The 21,015-nt window shown below is 41.7% G+C and overlaps 3 protein-coding genes across 4 annotated transcripts; 2 read left to right on the forward strand and 1 right to left on the reverse strand.

Annotated features, from left to right (window-relative positions):
• The first annotated feature begins 2,590 nt into the window (after window positions 1-2,590).
• On the forward strand, window positions 2,591-7,148 carry LOC108248520 (uncharacterized protein P19A11.02c-like). The gene is made up of 7 exons (XM_025010866.2): window positions 2,591-2,677; window positions 3,908-3,967; window positions 4,104-4,741; window positions 5,322-5,380; window positions 5,470-5,618; window positions 5,896-6,067; window positions 6,530-7,148. The coding sequence occupies exons 2-6, from the start codon at window positions 3,925-3,927 to the stop codon at window positions 6,024-6,026; spliced, it is 1,020 nt and encodes a 339-aa protein (XP_024866634.1). The 5' UTR covers window positions 2,591-2,677; window positions 3,908-3,924; the 3' UTR covers window positions 6,027-6,067; window positions 6,530-7,148.
• Window positions 7,149-8,911: 1,763 nt separating this feature from the next.
• Window positions 8,912-13,945, forward strand: LOC108248518 (claudin domain-containing protein 1). Its single transcript, XM_017437344.3, has 4 exons — window positions 8,912-9,810; window positions 10,955-11,062; window positions 11,155-11,292; window positions 12,454-13,945. The coding sequence occupies exons 1-4, from the start codon at window positions 9,519-9,521 to the stop codon at window positions 12,672-12,674; spliced, it is 759 nt and encodes a 252-aa protein (XP_017292833.1). The 5' UTR covers window positions 8,912-9,518; the 3' UTR covers window positions 12,675-13,945.
• Window positions 11,921-20,981, reverse strand: LOC108248517 (N-acyl-aromatic-L-amino acid amidohydrolase (carboxylate-forming) B-like). 2 transcript variants are annotated; one of them, XM_017437343.3, is made up of 7 exons: window positions 20,806-20,981; window positions 18,757-19,004; window positions 18,484-18,679; window positions 18,060-18,153; window positions 17,845-17,952; window positions 17,611-17,723; window positions 11,933-15,682 (listed from the first exon to the last, which is right to left on the reverse strand). In XM_017437343.3, exons 2-7 carry the CDS (start codon window positions 19,002-19,004, stop codon window positions 15,446-15,448), a joined length of 996 nt encoding a protein of 331 aa, XP_017292832.1. In that variant the 5' UTR covers window positions 20,806-20,981; the 3' UTR covers window positions 11,933-15,445. The 2 variants fall into 2 exon arrangements, with proteins under 2 accessions (XP_024866626.1, XP_017292832.1); XM_025010858.2 differs by lacking the exon at window positions 20,806-20,981 and having other exon boundaries at window positions 11,921-15,682; window positions 18,060-18,147; window positions 18,757-20,150.
• Window positions 20,982-21,015: the final 34 nt, after the last annotated feature.

Below are 21,015 nucleotides of genomic sequence, written 5' to 3' on the forward strand. Positions count from 1 at the left end.
ACAACAGCTCCAACCACAACTATAGCTGAACCAACAACTACAACTACTACAACAATGACAACAACTACTCCAACCATGACTACAGCTGAACCAACAACTACAACTGCTCCAACCACAACTATAGCTGAACCAACAACTACAACTACTACAACAATGACAACAACTACTCCAACCATGACTACAGCTGAACCAACAACTACAACTACTCCAACAATGACAACAACTGCTCCAACTACAGCTGAACCAACAACTACAACTACTCCAACAATGACAACAACTGCTCCAACTACAGCTGAACCAACAACAACTACTACTCTAACCACAACTACAGCTGAACCAACAACTACAACTACTCTAACCACAACTACAGCTGAACCAACAACTACAACTACTCTAACCACAACTACAGCTGAACCAACAACAACTTCAGCTGTAGCAACATCAACTACAACTGTTCCAACCACAACCACAGCTGTTCCAACCACAACCACAGCTGTTCCAACCATGACAACAACTGCTCCAACCACAACTACAGCTGTACCAACAACTACAACTACTCCAACCATGACAACAACTGCTCCAACCACAACTACAGCTGTAGCAACATCAACTACAACTGTTCCAACCACAACCACAGCTGCTCCAGTCATAATGACTACCCTAAACAGCTCTACAGGATTGTCAAGTGGAGTAAACCACATGATGAGTCTCATCACTGCATCCTGCATGGTGGTGTTGTCATGGTTACTGTCCAGCCAACAGTAACATCTCTGCTGAGTTCAGATTGAATTTCCACTAGAATATGTTAGTTCTAACAGGTGTGAACAAGAATTTTGTTTCAATTGGAAACCAAAGCGTCTTCATGAATTTCATTTTTAATGTGACTTGAGATTAACTTCCTAAGTAAAAATATCCAAGTCTGATTTGCGACACATGTTGATCTTAAACACATTGCAGAGTCGCAGATGAAACTGAATTTGTGTAAACTTTATTTTTATTTCTGACAGCCCTGAAATCCAGTCCTCACTGAAACATCTTTAATCAGCTTTGTGTTCACATAAATTAAAAGAACAATACATTCTTGTTAGGAAAATATATCCCAAGGCATCTTTTGGATAGAAAAAAAAAGTTCTCAAATAATCATGTATGAGTGGCAGGTTAAAGGTCAGCTGCTTGTCTGAGCACAATAGGATTAGATCAATTCAAAATGGAATGCAAAACACAATGCAAAGCCATGTTTTGTGTTTTTACATTACGAAAATATTCCTGCATTTCAGCAGCGCTAGTCAGTCAGATATGCTATCATAAATCAAAATAATAAAATCAATACAAAGAAAAATGTAAAAAAAAATACACATATTCTTATATGAAATTATCTTCTGCATTGAAAATTATCTTCTGCATTGTCATTTTGTTTGAGCATATTTTATTTCATATTTTTCAATTTTACAGTGCACTGTGAATTTTTTCTTCTAAAGTCTAAGTGTAATCATCATTTTTCACAACTGAATAAAACATCAATTGCTGGGATTTTAGTTCTTTCTTCGCTTTGCGAGTTTCCAAAAACAAAACAGAACTATATATATATATATATATATATATATATATATATATATATATATATATATAAACAACTCACTCTTGTTAGGAAAATTTAATAGTTCAAGAAAAAGGTTAGTCACTTCTCTGAACACAATAGGCTTTAAGCAATTCAAATCAGAATGCAAAACACAATGCAAAATCAGGATTTCTGTGTTTATATTTTCCATGACATTCATATAAATTCTGTGCACAGCTCTTCCTGCATTTCAACAGCACTGTTCATGTTCACTGAGCTTACCTTTGCTATTGCAAAAAACAATAACAATTAAAGAAATACAAAAGTAATACGTAATATTGACACTTCAATGAAATGATCTGCTTCATTGTTGTTGTTTTAAGTACATTTAATTCAATTTTACAGTGCATTGTAAGTAGCTTTTTCTAAATTGTTAAATGTAGTCATCCTTTTTTGCACAACTGTGGTGTTTATGATGTGTTTCTTTATTATTATTTTTTGCTGTACTTTTATTTCTTATATTTCTTTGTTTGGATTGTTGTTTTACTTTTTTGTTTTGACTGAATTATAAAGTACTTTTATTATAGCCAATTATTGTCATTTACATAGAAATAGAAATAAATAAATAAATTGACATTGACTCAATAAAACATCCAAAATCATGTTTTTTCTTTTTTTTGTTGTAAGTTTCCAAATACAATACCGAATACACCACGATAAAAATGTCACTGAAACTGAAAGCTTTGCACCCACATATCTTGTCAGTGCACAGTTATTATATTACTGAGTAACATTAGCTGGCTTTGTTAGAGATTAACGAGAAGAAGAGGCAGTTTATTTGTGACTTAACTTAACTAAACCAGAACATTTATAAATTTGACCTTCAGCCTGCTCCATGACCATTCACCCTTAAGGGGATTTAATATTCAAATATAATTGTGTGACTTAGAAATAAGTCCTTTGAATAACGCCTGTAGGCAGAAATATTTATTTTTGTCTGCCTTAACTAGCAGGAAGTTTTAATAACAGTGGTGAAAGTCTTGCCATCATTTCACAAGACAACAGAACAGAGGATGCCGCACAACTGAGCCAGGAAATCGACAGACTAACTATCAACAGGTATTTGTTCTTTATTAACGTCCTATTATATTTTAGTAGCAATAATGTTATTAGACTTTATGGAAAATGCCTTTTCTCTGGCCTCGCAAATTGAATAACACAAAAAGAGCTTCCACTGTAGTACAAAAAATTATTTATCTTGCTTATAACTTCACACAAAATAATAAAAAGGTTTTAACAGTTTAGCAAAATGTCCTAATCTTAATTTGAAAACGTGTTATTAGTCATTCTTATTGCCTTTTTTGCCATCATGTTTGTTTGGACTGCTGTGTGTGTCGAAGTGGGCTGTAAACTCAGTTCACAGCCACATAATAATAAAGATAATAAAATAATAAAGAGGGATGCAAAGGTCCTTGTTTATTATTTGTCAATTATTATGTTGTTTTTTTAATAAACCCCCTCCTATTCGAACAATCCTCAATCAATACCACTTTCCAAATTAAATATGTATTATAATGTTTTTAACATCTGAAAGTACTATGCAGCTGTTGCTTTGTGGTTTTACTTTAAGACAGATTTACTGTTATTAGTTATTAGTGGAAGAAACAGTGTTTGTCTAAAAAAAAGAACAGTCTCCCCTCTGATTTAACTAAGCAAACACATAAAGCCTAGAAACAGCAGTAATGAATATCTTTTACCCGCAGCAACCTTTTTCACCCCAACTGACAGAGGGAATGCTTTTTCAGCTATGTTTGAAGACACGTCCTTTTTTTGGGGAAGAGTGTACTCCTTTTTAGAAAAGGTTCAGTTATTGGTCCATATTAAGAACAGAGCTGTTGTTAAAGGAAGCAGGGAAAGAAAATGGATGTTGTTGAAGGCATACTACTAACCCTAAAACCAAAATATTCTTCCTATGTTGAAAAAAATGACAGTTATTGGAGTTTGGAATAAATCTCAGAAATAATAATACACATGATTTCACTCAACGTGTTCGCTCTCAGAGTACGGGCTGGGGAGGACTTTCATCTCCTAGCACACCAAATTTTAGCTCAGTATCTGTAAAATGAGATACGGACATTTTTGTGTTTGTTTACTTTCACTGGCTGTGGCCACCATCTTGATCTGAATTCAATAAAGTTGATTAAAAACACCCATCACGAAACAAAATGTTGAATTCAGTAGCTTAACAAGTTCCAGCATTAAAAAGAAAAATGCATTTGATAATGAATGTAAACATATTTCAAATGCAACTTGAGTAAATAAAACTTTCTATATTATTTAATTTTGCAGATTCAGATAATATCACAATGGAGTTCTGGCGGATTATATCGGTTCTTGTAATTCTAACAGGTAATATATGTTATGTTTGAGTTTTAAATGTTTTTAAAGTTTTAATTTTTAATTTAATGCTTTACACCTGAAACAATTGATGCATCAGAAACTGACAAAAGTACAAATTATGTAAATCTGACTGACACTTCTACAGGTATTGTGGCTCAAGGAACAGTCACAACAATTTCCGCAACAACCACCATTGTAGGAACAGCTGTTCCAACAACTACAACTGCTCCAACAACAACTACAGTTTCTCCAACAACAACTACTGTTGTAGCAACAGCTGCTCCAACTGTTTCAACAACTGCAGTTCCTCCAACCACAACCACAATGACTACAAGAATAACAGATGCTCCAACAACCACAATGACTACAAAAACCACAGATGCTCCAACAACCACAATGACTACAAAAACCACAGATGCTCCAACAACCACAATGAATACAACAACCACAGATGCTCCAACAACCACAATGTCTACAACAATCACAACTGCTCCAACAACCACAATGAATACAACAACTGCAGTTTATCCAACCACAGCTACAGTTTTTCCATCCACAACTAAAATAAACACTATATATGCTCCAACAACAACTGCAATGAATATAACAACTACAGTTTTTCCAACCACAACCACAACAAACACCACAAATGGTCCTGCAACTGCCGAGGTATCAAGAATAGATCGGCTGATCTTTAGGTCTGCAGGAGAGACATTCACTCGTGATTTGGCCAATCAATCATCTGCAGCATTTATGTTTCGATCTGCACTCATAAAGTCTAATGTAAGTGTGTTTCCTTCAGTCTTAACAAAGCCAAACGTTTGCCCAGTTTGATAGTTTTTAATAGAATATATGTAGTAACTTTTTTTGTATACATGTGGATTTCATTTCTATTCTAATAATGAGAACTGCATGAACATGAAAGCAAACTTCATTATGGACAGACAAAGTTCTTTGATTTTAGAAACCGTGAATAATATAGTTGTAATTTCAATTTACTTTCAGTCACTGTTTTGTTTTATTTCAAAGTTTCAAAAAAAGAAAGATATATCTAATAGGAAACTAATCAGCTACTTGGGACACCATGTCCAAGGAAGACTTTAGACAAAACTGTAGTCTGAAGAAAGTCTAACCTCCCTTTGACCTTCAGATTAACGCTTCTTCTGACACTCGTTGAGCCTAAAAACAGCTTTTTTCCAGAGCATTTGCTAAGAAAAGTTGATTGTTCATACGTCTTTGGTATGAATCAATAAAAAAATGGCAGCCGAAGAAGAAATTGAGATCATAGAGATTCTAGAAACCCCCATGTGAATGGGTTATACGATTATTGATTTGTCTTTTTGTTTGCTCTGTCTTCCTGCAGCTTGAGCCATACTACCAACACTTTTCCTCCTTCCTCTCCTTGAGGCCGGTGCTCTTCACGTAATGTCTTTATGTTGCGCTAATAAAATCTTCAGGCTGTCGCTCGTGAATTTGCACAAACGGCATCACGTTTTTTCATGCTTTTGCAGAAACGGGTCCATCATCAACTACGTGGACATTTATTTTGCGAGTCCGACCGTTCCGAATGTCACTCAGATTCAAAACGTTCTGCTCGGAGCAGCTTCAAACATCTCGGCCTTCAACATTGACACAACTTCTTTTTTGGTCAATGGCATAGGTAAGCAATAATAAATGCAGTACAGAGGTATGTACATTATTGAAATTTATAGGAGACCTGTTACCATTGTTGGCTTTTGTTTCAAATGTTATGAGTGCTACAATTTCCTCATTCTTTAATCATTTCCTGGAATAAGCGAAAAACGTTTCCTCACTTCCTTGTTTTAATCTTGACAAATGTTTATAAAATGACTTAGGCTTACGTTTTGTAAACTGTTCTCGTCTTTATATTTGTTCAAAACTGATTTCTTTCTAACAACAATTCTTGTTTTTGACAGGCATGAATGTAACAACTGTAGACCCCACTTCAGAGATCAGGACAACAGCTTCACCCGCCGTGTCATCCGGCGTCTGCATATGTAGACCCGTAACAGCTACAGCTGTGAACGGCGTCTCCAATCTCGAATGACTTCGACATAGAAACCAAATCAATCCAATTTGATGCTACAAGTAAGAAGTGCTAGCCGCAGAGCAGATGACTACCGAAGCTTTCTTTTTTAGACAGAGATACGAACCAAAAAAAAATGTCATTAAATGAAGAATACATGCTCAATTTTTTTACATAAAGATTTGGGTTAGAGCAGGGGTGGGCAATCCTGGTCCTCGAGTGCCATTATCCTGCAAGTTTTACTTCTTTCCCTGCTCCAACACACCTGATTCAGTGGTTAAAGAGAAACAAGTAAAACATGCCGGATGGTGGCCCTCGAGGACTAGGATTGCCCACCCCTGGGTTAGATGGATGGGGGGTTAGGGTTAGCCAAACAAGAAAAAGGATACTCAAGCTATAGATTTTTCTAAGTAAGTTTTAAAGTAAGTTTTAATCAGCATATTCATACAAAAATGTTGTTCGATTGTAAAATGAAACATTTCTAAAGCCAAACATTTATTGTTCTCTTTTCTCTTCATTCGCAGCTTTGAGTGCAGGACATCAGCTTGGTCTTTGCATCCTTTCTGATTCTGTTGCCATGGTTACTGTTAAACCAGCAGCAACGTCCCTGATGACGTCCTCTTGATCAGAATGTATCTGCTGTCATAACCTAAATTCTGTAAAAACTCTGAATTCATTGTTGCAAAATATATCTTCACCAAGTCATTACTTTGTTGTTGTAAGCATCTTTAAATGCTTATCATGTAGAAACTGGTGACGTTTTGTTTGAAACTTAGTTCTATTTAAAAATGTTTCATTTTAGTCTTTGGGTGATAGAAACCTGTGTATATTATAACTGCAGGCGTAAAATTATTATTTATCTTTCATGACTTAGCGCAAAGGACAGCATATTTTCCACTGTATTGGGAGAATTTTAAATATATATTTTAAATAAATATTTCAAATGAAGAAACTTTTAGCTGATAAATTGTTGCACATCTCTCAGTTCTGACATCACACGTAGAGCTTTCTTACACATTGGTTAGGAGTTCATGTTGTTTACTGTATTTGTGATCTTTGTGATATAAAATATTAATTTGTTTGGCTTGTTGTTTTATTTAGCTTTGATTTTTAAAGTTAAAGTGATATTTGGAATATATAAGGTTGAAGTATAATAAAGAAATAATAATAAGAGACATTTTTACAGGCAGTCACACTCTGCTTCGTGATTTCACAATACCGTCTCAAAATACTGGTTTTCAGGTTCGGGCAGTCAGACGAGTCAGGGAAGGGCCTGTAGTTTATTTAAGTCATGAGACTCTTCTGTCATCCAGGTACTTTTAAGTCACTGGTCCTTTTCTATCTCGCTTAAACGCTGATTCACATTTGCACCGGCGCATACTAATGTCAGAATTTGCTTCCCGTGACGACCCTAAAAGAAACAAAAGGAATTTTATGAGATTACAATGAGGCGGAAAACTGCAGGAAGCTGTTACCAAGTAAAAACGCAAGCAAAGACTTGTGTTTTTGTTCAAGAAACAGTAAAACATTAGATATAATCAAGATTTGTGCACCAGCTAAAGAGGTGTGTTACGTTTCTGAATATAAGCATGTATGTCTATAATTACATGTTAGTCTAAATGTAACTTAAGTGCTGAAACGTGACTTCATAATAACATTCTTTAGAGGTGATAAAGACACGATGTCTGAGACTGATTTAATGAGATGTTAAAATTTATTACGACACGGCTATCAGCATTTTTAATGTGCAAGGCAGGCATATTAAATTTAGAGGTCAGGCCGCATTCCATTTACCCGGGGAAGTCATAACTCGCAGCGCAATCCAGTTCTACTCGGAAGTCGGCCCGAGTTCCAAATCAGAAAAATAAGCTGGAATCCCCCCACCCCACCCCCAAAGTGGCAATTCTAACTCGTAAAGTGTGAGAGTCTTGACCGGCCAAGGCCTCAAAATCCAATATGGCTGCCACATGTATGAAAAGTTATGATAGCTGCAGGAATTAACTTTTTAGTGAACACGTTGCTATCGTGTTTGAGTGCAGAGAAATCCATTGTTGTTGCCTTTTACTACTAATGGTAGTTAGCCTGGTCACTGAGGGGTCCATACCTATGTCCCCTGGTACAACATGGGTGCTGGGGAACATAGGTGTGACCCCGTCACAGAGCACAAAAAATTATGCTGCATTCCATTTTCTTTAAATTTAAATCTGGGAATGACTTTAAACCTGTGTTTCAGCTGCGACTCAGGCAACCAGCAGAGTTTGCTTATTGTCGTAACCAGGCGACTATTAGGAAAACAAGCTGAAAATAGATTTCTCTGCATTCTGTGCGTTCAAACGCCTTACCAACGTGTGGAGCTGGATCGCTGAGGTACAGACCAACGGGGAGCGGAAATTAAACGTTTATTACAGCAGCTACTGGATTTTAAGGTCAGAGCTGGTCAGGAATCTCCAGGTTTTCTGAGTTAGGATTCTGATTTCCAGTGGAATTTTTCAGACTTGGATCTGTAAAAACTCTGACTTCAGAAAGGCAAATGGAATGCAGAATCAGCAAATTCTATTGGTTGTCCGACTGGCATCTAGAACAAGTCAGGTCTGCTTTCTCTTCCTGGAATTCTGACTGCCAATGGAATTTCTTGACTTGGAATTTGTAAATTTTAGCTTCTAAGTACAAAAGAAAAGCCCCAAAAGCTTACATCTCAATGTGGCCTGGGGAAAAAAATAAAATAAAATCTTGCTCACAGACACACTTTTAGCATTTTATTTTAATTGTGCTTCTGTGATATCAGAAAGATAACAATAATATACTAACTTAGAGTAACACTTGTTTTTAATTCGTACTTTATTATTATTTTGCCACTCGTTATGAGCGTTACTGCTACTTCCGCTACCAAACCGGAAGTTGCGTTCATAATCAATTCAACAACAGCGCCATCAGGAATAAAGTGGGATAAACCACAGACGTATATAATGTCTATGGGATAAACGCTTCTGCTGGAGTGTTTATTTTTTATTTTTTTGTTTCGTTTGTTTGTTTTTTTTGTCGTAAGCGGAACCGGAAATGGAAAGTCCTGGGATTATTGCGTTTCCAACTCTGCGCGTAATGAGGGCACCTTGGAAGAGCCCTCATAAAATTTGATTTGATTTGATTTTTTTCCCGGGATGTGTAGCTGTGCTGTGTGGCTGTGCTGAGGGGTGGTGGTGGGTGGGGGTCACTGCGGGACAGCCCACCATCTGTGGAAGTGGGACAACCAGAGGAGCAGATGGCGCGTCCGAGCCGGGGCCGCAGGGCTGCGCCAGGGACGAGCTCCTGAAGTCAGCGCCTGCTTTCTTGCGTTTTTAGGTTTTTAGGCCTCTTTGCGCAGCATATTTTGTTTTAAACCTGCATCCATGTCAGAGGGAGTGGAATAACTGTGTATGACAGGAAGCCCGAAGGATTGACTGAACCGATGCGCGACGGACTGGCATCGGCTTAATCCCTCTTTTTTTGGTTGACGCGAGTCCGCCTGCGTGAACAATGGTGGACAACCGTTACGCCACGGCCCTGGTCATCGCCTGCGTGCTGAGCCTGCTGGCCACCGTGTACCTGTCCGTGGCCGTCGGCACGCAGCACTGGTACCAGTACAGCAGCCCCGCCGTGCGCGGCGAGGCCAACGTGTCCGAGCTGCGCTCCCTGCACGAGGAGTTCCTGGCCGGCGAGTTCGACGAGAAGACCTACAGCGACACGCTGTTCCGCCTCAACGGCACCGTGGGCCTCTGGTGGCGGTGCGTGCTCGTGCCCGCCTCCTCGCACTGGTACAGGGAGCCAGGTAAGGTGCCGGCGAGCCCCGCCCCCCTCCGATCTCTGTGTGTTGCCCTGCCACCCTCCATCCATCCATCCATCCATCCTCCACCCGCAGACAGAGCAGGTTCCTCATGCCTGCAGCAGCTTGTGTGGGCCGCGTGCCAACATATGTGGCGCCTGCTGATGATTGACCTACAATTAATCACGTTTGTACCGAAACCAGAAACCTGAGAATCACTTCCTTAAAGGGTATCGGGTTGTCTCTGAACAATGGCCACAGAACTTAGAATCCAGGTATCAATTTGAGGTGGAGTTTTGAAGTTTGCCTTAATTACCTGACCGCTGACAGCAGCTTGTTATGATCCTGATCTGTCTAAAGGTCTCTAAGTTTCTGTTGAGTGAATAAGGCATGTAGCTCAAGCTCATTTCTGGCTCTTATTTTTAGTATCGGCTATAAGGAATCGCATATTTCTCACCTATTCAGAAGCCCCAACATGGTATTTACAGCCGTGCTTATTTGTTATGTAAAACATGGACAGATGAGTGCTTCTCAGAGGCCGATACCAGAGCCGATTTTCTGAAATCGGGACAAACATGGACAGATAAGTGTGTCTCGGTGGCCCATACCAGAGCCGACTTTCTAAAAATCTGTTCAGCTTCCTTCACGATCTGCCAGTGTTGCTATGGAAACAGCACCTCACGCCCCTCCACGTTTAGCAAATCGTAGTTTAACCGACTGATAAGTTGACCGATTAAATTGGACGACTTTCGCCGATGCTTTAACCCCCCCTCCCTCTCCTCCTTGGGATCAGGACTGTTTATCTGTTCTTTGTTTTTTTCAGATTCTTCCTAAAATATCACACGGTGTGAAAACGACACCGAGAACTTGGCGTACGCTCAGAAAGCAGGAATTTGTTTTGTAACATGAAGCGATGCCCGAGTCGGTGTTATGATTCATGCGCACGTTTTTGATCCATCACGATGATTGCTGTGGTTTTGTCACCGGGCGGGCCCAACTTTCTTTTTTTTTTTACTTCTTTTGCACCGGTTGACTTTGTCTGTTTGCAAACCCTTACATGAAGTTTGCATTAATTTGTGTTTGACTTGGTGGGGGAGGGGGGTTCGAGTGGGAGTTCGAATGCTAATGGGTTGGTGGCTGATTCTTTCAGACGCCAAGATGGAGCTGGAGTGTCGGAACTTCACCCTGCCCGAGCAGTTCACTCCCAAATACAAGGAACCGGGGAACCACAACAGCGGCGAGGACATGCTGCGGACCTGTACGTTCACGCCGTTTCTTCGCCTCGGTCCCGCTTACCGTCGCTTTTACCGACACAATCTCGCTCTTCTCTGTCTGTCTGTGTGTGTGAAGACCTGTGGAGGTGCCAGTTCCTGCTGCCGCTGGTGTCTCTGGGCCTGGTCCTGTTAGCCAGCCTGACTGGGTTCTTCGCCTGCCTCTGTCAAAGCCTCACGCCCATCCTGTGCATCGGAGTGCTTCACCTTTTGGCCGGTAAGACCTGTTCGGCCGCGCCGCTTCCCTTTGTGAACACCCCGTGACTCAGTCGGGACGTCAATTAAGATGTCAGCGGCGAGTCTTCAAACGTGCCCCGGCTTCCTTGTTTAGTTTTGCTTTATGCGGTGGTAAATTTAGACACCTACATAGGTTTTGAGTCGTCCCTCATTTCCTTATGTTTTACTTCAGAAGAATGTAAAATAGTAAAACATCTAAATCTAATCTTTTTTTCTTTGTACTCATTTCAGCCAGCTGTAAAACATGGTGGTGGCTCCATCATGGTTTGGGACTGCAGTTCAACTAGCTGTTTATGGGGGGGATTTTCATCAAATTCGAATTAGAAACAAGAAAATAAAAAAAAATGCCTTCAGGTATCAATCTGCCATTAAGTACAGTCAGGAAAGTGCTTGATTGACAGCGGTTTTTTTCCAGCATGACAATCAAACACATCAACCCTTTCTGTAAAAGCAATTATAAGTATGTATTTATATAACATGCCTTTTTAAATAGCCAGGAACTGGTCTTCCCACAGCCTGAGCCGTAACGTTATTAAAGCCGTGTGATCGACTTGGCACCGGGTTGAGGAAATCTGTATAACAATAACAAACACGGACAATAAAAGCTGTTGTTTTAAAAGTTTTATTATCTTTGCGCAAAGAGCGACCAAAACAGACTTCAACAGTCGGCAAAGGCTGGCCAGGGTGGCGCTGCTTACAGAGGTTAAGGCTGAACAAAGAAGGGAGGGAAAGGCAGTTTTAACAAACGTTGCCGGGTTTGACTGGCAGGTTTGGGGCTTCCAGTGACCATATCGAGTTCAATAATTGGCTAACAACTATCCTGAGCAGGGGTCAAAACCAAACTCCAAATATTCATAGCAGTTTTGTAAACGCTAACTTATAATTAGCCGAAAGACCTCCGGGTTGCACATCTAGCTGCTGCTGTTGTTTGTATTTGCAAATAACCAAAGAATTATATGTAAAGAACGGTTTTCAGATGGCAGAAATATGCTCTTGACCTCCATTCAGACTGGCTGTTAGCTCATCAACTATTGATCCAAACTGAGGTCATTCCGCAGGTATCAATTGTCCCTAACCGGCACGCAGAGCCCCACTTCCTTTTATCCCTTGAACACGCTTCCGTGTCCCCTGTGCTCCGCAGGTCTGTGCACCTTGGCCACGGTGTGCTGCTACCTGGCCGGGATGGACCTGCTCCACAGGGTGTCGATGCTCCCCGACAAGGTGGACGGCTCTCTGGGCTGGTCCCTCTACCTGGCCCTCATCTCCTCGCCTCTGCACATGATGGCGGCGGCGCTGCTGGTGTGGGCGGCGCGCAGCCACAGTCAGAGCTACTACCGCATGACTGCCTACAGGGTGGCGTAGCTGGAGGGGGGTTTTTTTTGTTTCTTTTGCTCTGGATCCCAAAGTCTGGTTGAAATTCAGACTCCGTTCCGACGACAAAATGTTTTCTTGTAATATCCCTTTCCCCCCTCTCCCCTATCTTGTCAACTAAACCTCATAAACTTTAGAGTAAATGATCCTAAAGCGTGCCGCAATATTATATTTAATTTTTAGTTACTTTGAGGAATCCTAATTTGAAGAGTCAACCAGCATTTAGTCCTGGTCAGAAACAATGGAAGTGAGTCCAGTATTTAGAATATCCTCAGGACTAAATGCAAATAATCCAACATTAACTGTTTATTCACAATATTTTGGTATCACTTTCAAATCTATGGCAAGAACAATAATAAAAAAAAGGTTCATACAGCAAAATAAAACTTTCAATAAACACGTTAGGACGCTTTTCCCAAGAACCGGAATGAGATGGTTGGGGCTTGAAGTCAACTTGAGCCGAGCTGTAACAATCGATATAGCAGCTCAGGGGTGTGATGCTGAGGTAACAGGTGGTTTGTGTGACCATCCGGCTCCGGGATTTGGACTGGGAGACATTATATGTGTAGTTTTACATCAGCCAAAGGTGGCTTAAAGAGGGACTCGTCTCTGTGGTCCTCCTGGTCATGATTACTGGCATTATTTTCAGACACTTTAAATCTTTAGAGGAGCTGAAAACATTACTGACAAAAGGCTATTTAAGTCACCATCAGAGCAGAACTTGGAGGGAATCCAGTTAATTGGTTAAAACCAAACCTTTAAGGGCATCAAACTGTTTAAAGTAAAGGTGGCGTCTCACTGGGCCGCAACTGTTGGAGACAAGTTCAGAATTGTGATAAAATAGGTAATTTATTTTGTTGTTGTTGTTGCAGTCTCACTGAATTCTGTGTTTGGGACCAGCGAGCCGTGCAGCTGCGTTTTTGAGCCACCAGTTATTTAAAAAAACCGTGGCTTGTGCTCGTACGCAGCTCACAAAACTCTGTTCTCGGCCGTGCGTGTCGTTTTGTCGCCCGCCTCGGCAGCCTCCCTCTTGAACGTCCTTAACCCTGACGGCCCAGCGAGACGCCACATTAAAGCACGGTGGAGCTTCGTAGTCGTTTCTGCTACAGTAAGCCCTTCATTTATTAAAGGAGTCACAAAAATCAGATAATTAGGGTCTGAGGTGAGCTTAGGTCTTACAGCAGTATGATGAACTGAAGCAAACGGCACAAAATAACGGCTAAGAACGAGGAGCCGACCATCCTCAGTGGAAGAAAATCAAACCTGCTTCTGCAAAAATCTTAAAAACACAACCGTGGAAGAGCAGCAGCTTATCGCCAGCTCATTAATTACTATTTGCAATCAGTGAAGAGTGCAACGTTAGCTGTTTACTAAACGCTGTTACTGATCCAAATGGAAACATTCGCGTTTATGTTCGAGAACTGGTCGCGTCTCAGTTTGATTCTACGTGTAAATTTAAAATTATTAAAGGGGTGGCAACATTTCAGCTTCCCTTAGGGTTCGGCTAGCCGTTTGTTGCTTTCGAGCCATCTTATGGGCCATGATGGGATCGTTTCTGCCTCGCCTCGCCGTAATCGAGCGCGGCACACCCGTGGCGGCGCACGCAGTCGGGACAGTACGTTCGTGTTCCTCAAAGTTGTAAAAAAAAAAAAAAATTCCGTGCTGTGTCAGCGTTCACACATGAAGCTTTTTCTGTCAAGAATAACGAGTCCTTCCCTCGTTAGTCCTGCGTACAGGAGCGTTTATCGGTAATTGCACAGTCGCCCCTCGTCACACCCAGCGACGGCGTTTTGCACCTGAGATGGGTTGTTTGGCCAGCGGCGCTCTGTGAGAACCATCTCACTCACACATGCTTTCAAACGGGACGTGAGAAATAAAGTCAGACACAAAGAAACTGAATTGTTGTTGCTAAAGACTCTTTTTTTAACTTATTTAACTATTATTTATTCTTTGCAGCTGTTACGGTCAGAGTGGTGGTTTTGTTTACATGTTCACCCAGTTTATAGTTTTGTTATTTCTTCTGTATCTTTGTCATGTTTTTACTGATTTTGTTGCAAACAATGTTTCATTTATTTTGTTGGTATTTGTACTACATGCTTTTAATGATTTTGTTGACCTCAAACAATCCCCAAAAATGTGAATTTAGTTTCCTTTCCAGGTGTTTTGTGTTCGTTTCGTATTTGATCATATCTGCTCGTCGTTTTTCAACACACAAACAACGAAGTTCATCAAAATTTAACGGGGAAACTGCTTTTTTCCTTTCCTTTATTGGCAATATGAATGTACTTTATAAAGAGCACATGATGGAGGATCTCTAGTATTGCTTTGCACTTAAATGAGTTTTGATCATATCCTGAATATCGTTGCTGTTTAAAAGTGGTGAAATTCTATTTTTTTGACAGTATAAATGTTTGTAATGAAACACACGGGAATTATCACTCGTTGTAAACCACGCTGGGTGATAATCGATTAGCACCGCTTCCTTAAATAAAGATATTAGTGGATGTTCAGAAATGCTGCTCTGATTGGTTGAGTCGGGCTGCGTTTCAGGACATTCAGACCTCAAACACGAGCAGCTCCTCCACCCCCCGAACGCGTTGTAACCTGAACTTTTCTTGTGATTTTTCCCGTGAAAGTGCTGCTCTCGTCTGTGAGTTGACGTGACCATTTCAAGGTGTGTGCAAGGTGTGTTTCGTTTCAATAAAAAGCTTTTGTTTAAAAAAACAAACAAAAACAAACATTTTGTGCTCGTCTCATCGTTGTCACTCCTCTTCCTCCGATGCGAAACTCGCCTGTTTGTCCTCCTCGGTTTGCGCCCGGATCGGAGGAACCGCCACGCGCCTCTTCCTGGCCAGGGAGAGCGCGACGCCCTTCTCGTAGTAGGCGCATTCGTTGATGAAGAACGGGTAGAGAGGCTCGCTGCCTTTATACGTCAGCGCTTCCCCCGAGAAGGTCTGGAACAGGGGGTCTTCGGGGCGGAGCAGGCAAAAGTCTCGATCCTGGGAGGAAAAAACAAAAAAACAATTTAAGGCGACAAATGTGAGAATTTCTGCTTTTGTATGTGGGGCCGGAAGGGAAGCTAAAGCCGACTGCAGCTGTTGGGAGACTCAAAAACGCAAGAAAATACACAAGTTTTCAGTTTCTCTGCACTCAGGTGGTCTAGTGCCAAACTGTGGTACAAGTACCGCCGGTGGTACTCAGGATTAGGGTTTCAAAGGGGTAAAAAATTCCCAGATGTGAAGTTAAGTCAGGGATTTTTTGGAAAAAATCCAAATTGTAAACTTTCCACAGGGATTATGGGAATTTTTTTTTTGATTCAACTGGAAGTTGAGGGTCATTTAATCGTAATCAGACAAAAATTTATACATTATATGCATGTGTTCAACCCAAAGGTTTCTGAAGTAACAAATTAAATGACCTAATTTGCATAAGATGACATCACTGATGACATCACTATGTCGCAACCACACAACGCTTAGAATATAGATTTTGAACATTTCTATAGCTCCATTTCTTTTCTAAATTAATGCATACAATTTTCCCCCAACTGTGGTTAAAATCCCTGGTTAAATTCCAGGTTTATTCCTAAAAATTCCTTGTTAATTCCCACGGAAAGATTCCAGTTTTGAAAATTCTCCAGATTTTTTGCAACCCTGGTCGTGGTATTCAGAAGAAATTTGGGCTACTGACTATTTACTGGAACTGAAGTTTAGCTAAAAAAAAGCAGAGATAGCTAAAAGCTACGAGGGATTCAAATAAATTTACAATCTTGGCTCCTAAAGGAAACAACTCCAAACCAAAAGTTCAGTCGAGAACATTCCCAGGAATGATGTGGAATCCGGTAGACCTGGGTGAACCAGTTTGCTAGCAAATACGGAAGCAGCACCGGTGGAGTCTCTGTTGGCTCTGCGAGCAACAAAAAGTACAAAACAATGAGGAAATCTGGTTCGAGCTAAATTGGAGCTGTATCTGGTTGTTGGGTGGCAAAGGAAGAGCCAACACCGGAGCGTATGTGGGGATTTTCTCAGCAAGAAAGGAACAAAACCATCACGGACTTGACCCTTCTGTTTGGGCAGGGGTGTCCAATCCTGGTCCTCGAGGGCCACCATCCTGCATGTTTTCCTTGTTTCTCTGCTCCAACACACCTGATTCAGTGGTTAAATCACCTCTTCATGTTCTGCAGAAGCCTGTTAATCACCCATTGATTCAAATCAGGTGTGTTGGAGCAGAGAAACAAGTAAAACATGTAGGATGGTGACCCTCCAGGACCAGGATTGGACACCCCTGTGTTAGGGGGTCTTTAATGGCTGTCATCGTGGTGGTACTTGGAGACGCTGGTATTTTTTCAGGTGGTTTATTTGTCATAAGACATGAGAGAACCATTGATCCTACGACATCCCTGCAACAAGATTGTGACAACTGCAGATTTTAATGTGGAAAAAAAGAAGAAAGAAAACACAATTCAACGGTAGTTTTTCCTCGGTGAAGATGTAGGTCATGGAGGATTTATAGACTCATTCTTCTCGCTATGTAAACTTCCAGATTTTATTACTAATAATAATAATAACATTATTAAAATCATGTATGGCATTCAGTTGTTTTGTCCTCTGGTGTAAAGCCATTGTAAATATAAAGGCCCCACCCTGTGATATGAACAACAGTTTATTGCTATAATGGATGAAGAGTTATTCATAGTGAGCAGCACTCAAAGAGTATTAGTCATAATTTATACAAGAGTTGCTTTTGCCAGGATGAAAGGGTGTAATAAATTTTTAATTTGTACCTAATGACTGGGCAGTGCATGTTTGTCTTGTTAGGTGATTATGGTATTCATCCACACCCAGGTTAGTTTAATTTACATACGGTTCATTAGCTACTACGTTGAATGGTTTATTTACCAGCGAGTAAGGAGTTTCTCAGGGCGTACCTGGAGGTGAGGATGAACGGCTGCTGTGATGTTGTGCGTCTGGCTGTCTCTCGGGTAGTCGATCTTCTTAACCATGGTAAACACGTCCACAAACCCTCCTTCAAACACAGAACCTGATCACAGATGCAGAGCAAACACAAGATGATGTTGAAATCGATCGGGAGCTTTAAACGTACATTAATCTTTCAAGAGCTTTCTGAGTGCGCTCAGCTGCTGAGCTGGCGACAAACGTACCCGAGTTAAAGTGTCGGACCCAGTCCAGCACGTGCTGCACGCCTACTTTCATGGCCGTGTAGTTGGTTGATCTCACCACACCATGTGGCTGGGGACCAATCTCCAAGGCTGCAGACAGAGGATTTTAAAGGACAAATACAATCATTTATAATAAACAATCCAGTATTAAAGTAGGCTTGAAACAGTGATATTAGAGTAAAAAATTACAAACTCACCAAAGCCGTGTTTTCCAACTGAATCAAGAGAATACGATTCTTTCTTAGAGACATCGTAATGGATGAATCTCATCGGCATATCTGGCATCTGCCTCTGACAAAACAAATATGAAGTAAAGTGCATTTACTGCATGTTCAAAACAGCATCTTACTGTATTTTATAATTACTGTCCTGCCTCTGTTGTATCATCAGCAAACGTAACAAGAATTATATTTGGCAGTAAAGTAATGTGTCAGAAGAGAAAAGAGTACAGGACTGAGTACACATCCTTGAGGGGCTCCTGCAGTCAGTTTGAAGGCGTGTTAGGTCCTTCAGCTGCCTTTCTGAAGGAGTTAGATTCTCCAAAATCAGCGAAGCAAAAGCAGCTTTAAAGTCAAAACCAGAAACTTTTATTCATCGCAAAGAGATAACAAGATTCTTCACCTGAAGGTGTTTGAATATGTGCAGACAGATCCAGTCACTGTCAGAATACGCGATGAAACACAGGCCCATGTTGGCGGTGGTGTTGTGGAGATCACAGACGAGATCCACGGCCCCCTGGCCGCCTTTAGGACCCAGCAAGGCATTCAGCTTTCGGGACAGGATGATCTCGTAGGGAGATGCGTCCGGGACAGGACCGCTTGGGAGACAAGACAGACCTGTCGTGAGTAGACATGTCGCCGCGGGGCAACGTCACCCTCCTGGCGTTCGCCTTACTTGAGGGTGGCGTGGGAGAAGCAGCGGTTCAGGTCCACGTCGATGTATCTGCGGCACTGCTGCGTGGCCCGCGGGTTGGACAGCACCACCAGCACCGACAGGGGCCCCCCGTCCTCCGCGTCTTTCTCCCGCAAGTCCTTCAGCAGCTCTCGGACCAGGTACACGCCGGACAGCTCGTTGCCGTGGGTGCCGCCGCACACGGCGACCCGGGGCAGCCTGGGCAAACGCACCGGCTCGTCCACCTCCATCTGACTCGGCGCGACCGAAGTTACAGCAGGGAGCGGTACAAGAGAACAACTTTATACAACATAAAAATGACTGCAGTGTTTCGATCAGCGCTTACAAGCTTGATTCTGCAAAAGTTAGGTGTAAAATGTAAATAAAAACAGATTGCAATGATTTGAAAATCTCATAAACCCATCATTGATTCACAATTGAACATACAGTAGTAAACATCTGGATTTCTTTAGTAAAAAATAGAATTTTGTGGCAGGACACATCTCAAAATAGTTGGAACGGCAAACAAAAGGTTGTAAAAGTGAATGGAAACAGCTGCAAGAGCATGTTGTAACTAATTAGGTTAATTGGCAACAGGTCAATCAGAAAACAAACAGCATTTTAGAGAAGCTGAATTTCTCAGCAGTCCACCAAGCACTGCATCTAAAAATAGTGGAACGATTTTAGAATGATGCTCCTCGAAGGAAAAGCGGGAATACTTCAAGAATTTGGAGAAATTTCCGTGCAGAAAAGACAAGGCCGAAAATCCGTTACCGGGTGCCCGTTATCTACGAGGCCCTCAGGCGGCACTGTGTAAAAAAAAAAAACAGGTCTGATTCTGTTCTGGACATGATCACACAGGCTCGGGAACTCTTCAACAAATCACGGTCTGTAAACGGCCAAAAAATACTGCTTAAAGCTCTATCAGGCAAAGAAGAAGTCGTATGTGAACACCACCATCGCCTCTGAGGCCAAGCTTATTTAAAAAAGAGACTGAGGCAAAGAGGAGGATTGTTCTGTGGTCAGACAACATAAAATTTAAGAAGACAGCCTGTTATCAGCGCACACTTCAAAAGCCTGCCTCTCTGATGGCATGGGGGTGCATGAGTGCCTCTGGAATGGGCAGCTTACACATCCACAGAGCAGCATATACAGGGTTTTAGAACACGCTCTATGCTCCCATCCAGCAAAGACGACCTAGCTCGAACGGCTAGAATCCAACATCAGACGTTAACGGGACGACAACCCCGTCCATGAACTTCCGCAGCTCTCGGCAGAACGTCTAGGACAGTGGTGGCCAATCCTGGTCGTCGAGGGCCACTATTCTGCATGTTTTACTTGTTTCTCTGCTCCAACACACCTGATTTGAACCAATGGGTGATTAACAGGCTTCTGCAGAACATGAAGAGGTGATTTAACCACTGAATCAGGTGTGTTGGAGCAGAGAAACAAGGAAAACATGCAGGATGGTGGCCCTCGAGGACCAGGATTGGAGACCCCTGATCTAGGATGTTTTTAAAAGAAGAGGAGATGCTTCACAGTGGTCAACACGGCCCTGCCCCAACTTTGAGATGTGTTGAGGCCATAAAATTTTATCAAAGTGTAACAATTCTTTTAGTGTAAGCATCTGAGGTTTTCTGTGTTCTGCTGTGAATAAAACCTGGGTTGTGAAATGTGCAAATCATTGCATTCTGTCCCAACTTTTTCCCCTAACCTGGGATTTATCACATTCAGAACGCATCACTGCCAAAAGAAGCCGCTCATGTAAGGTCCATCCTTTGCTTCACCGCATTCATTTAGTATGCTGATGTCGCTGGAGCCGCGAACTGCAGCACCGAGCAGCCGCGCGAACTCGTGAAGTCTTACCTCGCATCGCCGGTTTGCTTGAAACTCTACGGCAGAAGTTTTGGTTTCTAAACTGAACTAAATCAGTTTAGAAACTGAACTAAAGAGAAAAGTCGAGCAGAGAAAGCTCGAAGTGAGTCGGAAACAACAACAACAAAAAAAAAAGCTGTCAAAGATAACCGAGGAAAGCCATCTCTCCCAACTTACCTATGCTGTTACCTTGCTCTCTCTGCCTGCCGCTCACCCTCTTCCCCCCGCCGGGCTTTCACGCAGTTTTCACTGATTCAGCATTTCCATCCCGCTCCGCTCCGCCACGTCGCAGGCAGACAGGCAGGCAGGGTGTGTCCGCAGAGTGATGCAAAGCATCGGCCGCTTCCTCTGGTCACAACGCTTAGCTGACCACCCCCCTCCTCCTCC

This window comes from Kryptolebias marmoratus, linkage group LG7, assembly GCF_001649575.2.
Source record: "Kryptolebias marmoratus isolate JLee-2015 linkage group LG7, ASM164957v2, whole genome shotgun sequence".
Taxonomy (NCBI): domain Eukaryota; kingdom Metazoa; phylum Chordata; class Actinopteri; order Cyprinodontiformes; family Rivulidae; genus Kryptolebias; species Kryptolebias marmoratus.

Bases quoted from the DNA above. Each gene is read 5' to 3' on its own strand.
- LOC108248520 (XM_025010866.2), top strand. From the start codon at position 3,925: ATGGAGTTCTGGCGGATTATATCGGTTCTTGTAATTCTAACAG. The intron at 3,968-4,103 runs GTAATATATGTT...ACACTTCTACAG, and splicing joins GGTTCTTGTAATTCTAACAG to GTATTGTGGCTCAAGGAACA. The intron at 4,742-5,321 runs GTAAGTGTGTTT...GTCTTCCTGCAG, and splicing joins CTGCACTCATAAAGTCTAAT to CTTGAGCCATACTACCAACA.
- LOC108248517 (XM_017437343.3), bottom strand. From the start codon at position 19,004: ATGGAGGTGGACGAGCCGGTGCGTTTGCCCAGGCTGCCCCGGGTCGCC. The intron at 18,680-18,756 runs GTAAGGCGAACG...TTGTCTCCCAAG, and splicing joins TTCTCCCACGCCACCCTCAA to CGGTCCTGTCCCGGACGCAT. The intron at 17,724-17,844 runs GTACGTTTGTCG...ATCTGTGATCAG, and splicing joins GGTCCGACACTTTAACTCGG to GTTCTGTGTTTGAAGGAGGG.
- LOC108248518 (XM_017437344.3), top strand. From the start codon at position 9,519: ATGGTGGACAACCGTTACGCCACGGCCCTGGTCATCGCCTGCGTGCTG. The intron at 9,811-10,954 runs GTAAGGTGCCGG...TGATTCTTTCAG, and splicing joins GCACTGGTACAGGGAGCCAG to ACGCCAAGATGGAGCTGGAG. The intron at 11,063-11,154 runs GTACGTTCACGC...GTGTGTGTGAAG, and splicing joins CGAGGACATGCTGCGGACCT to ACCTGTGGAGGTGCCAGTTC.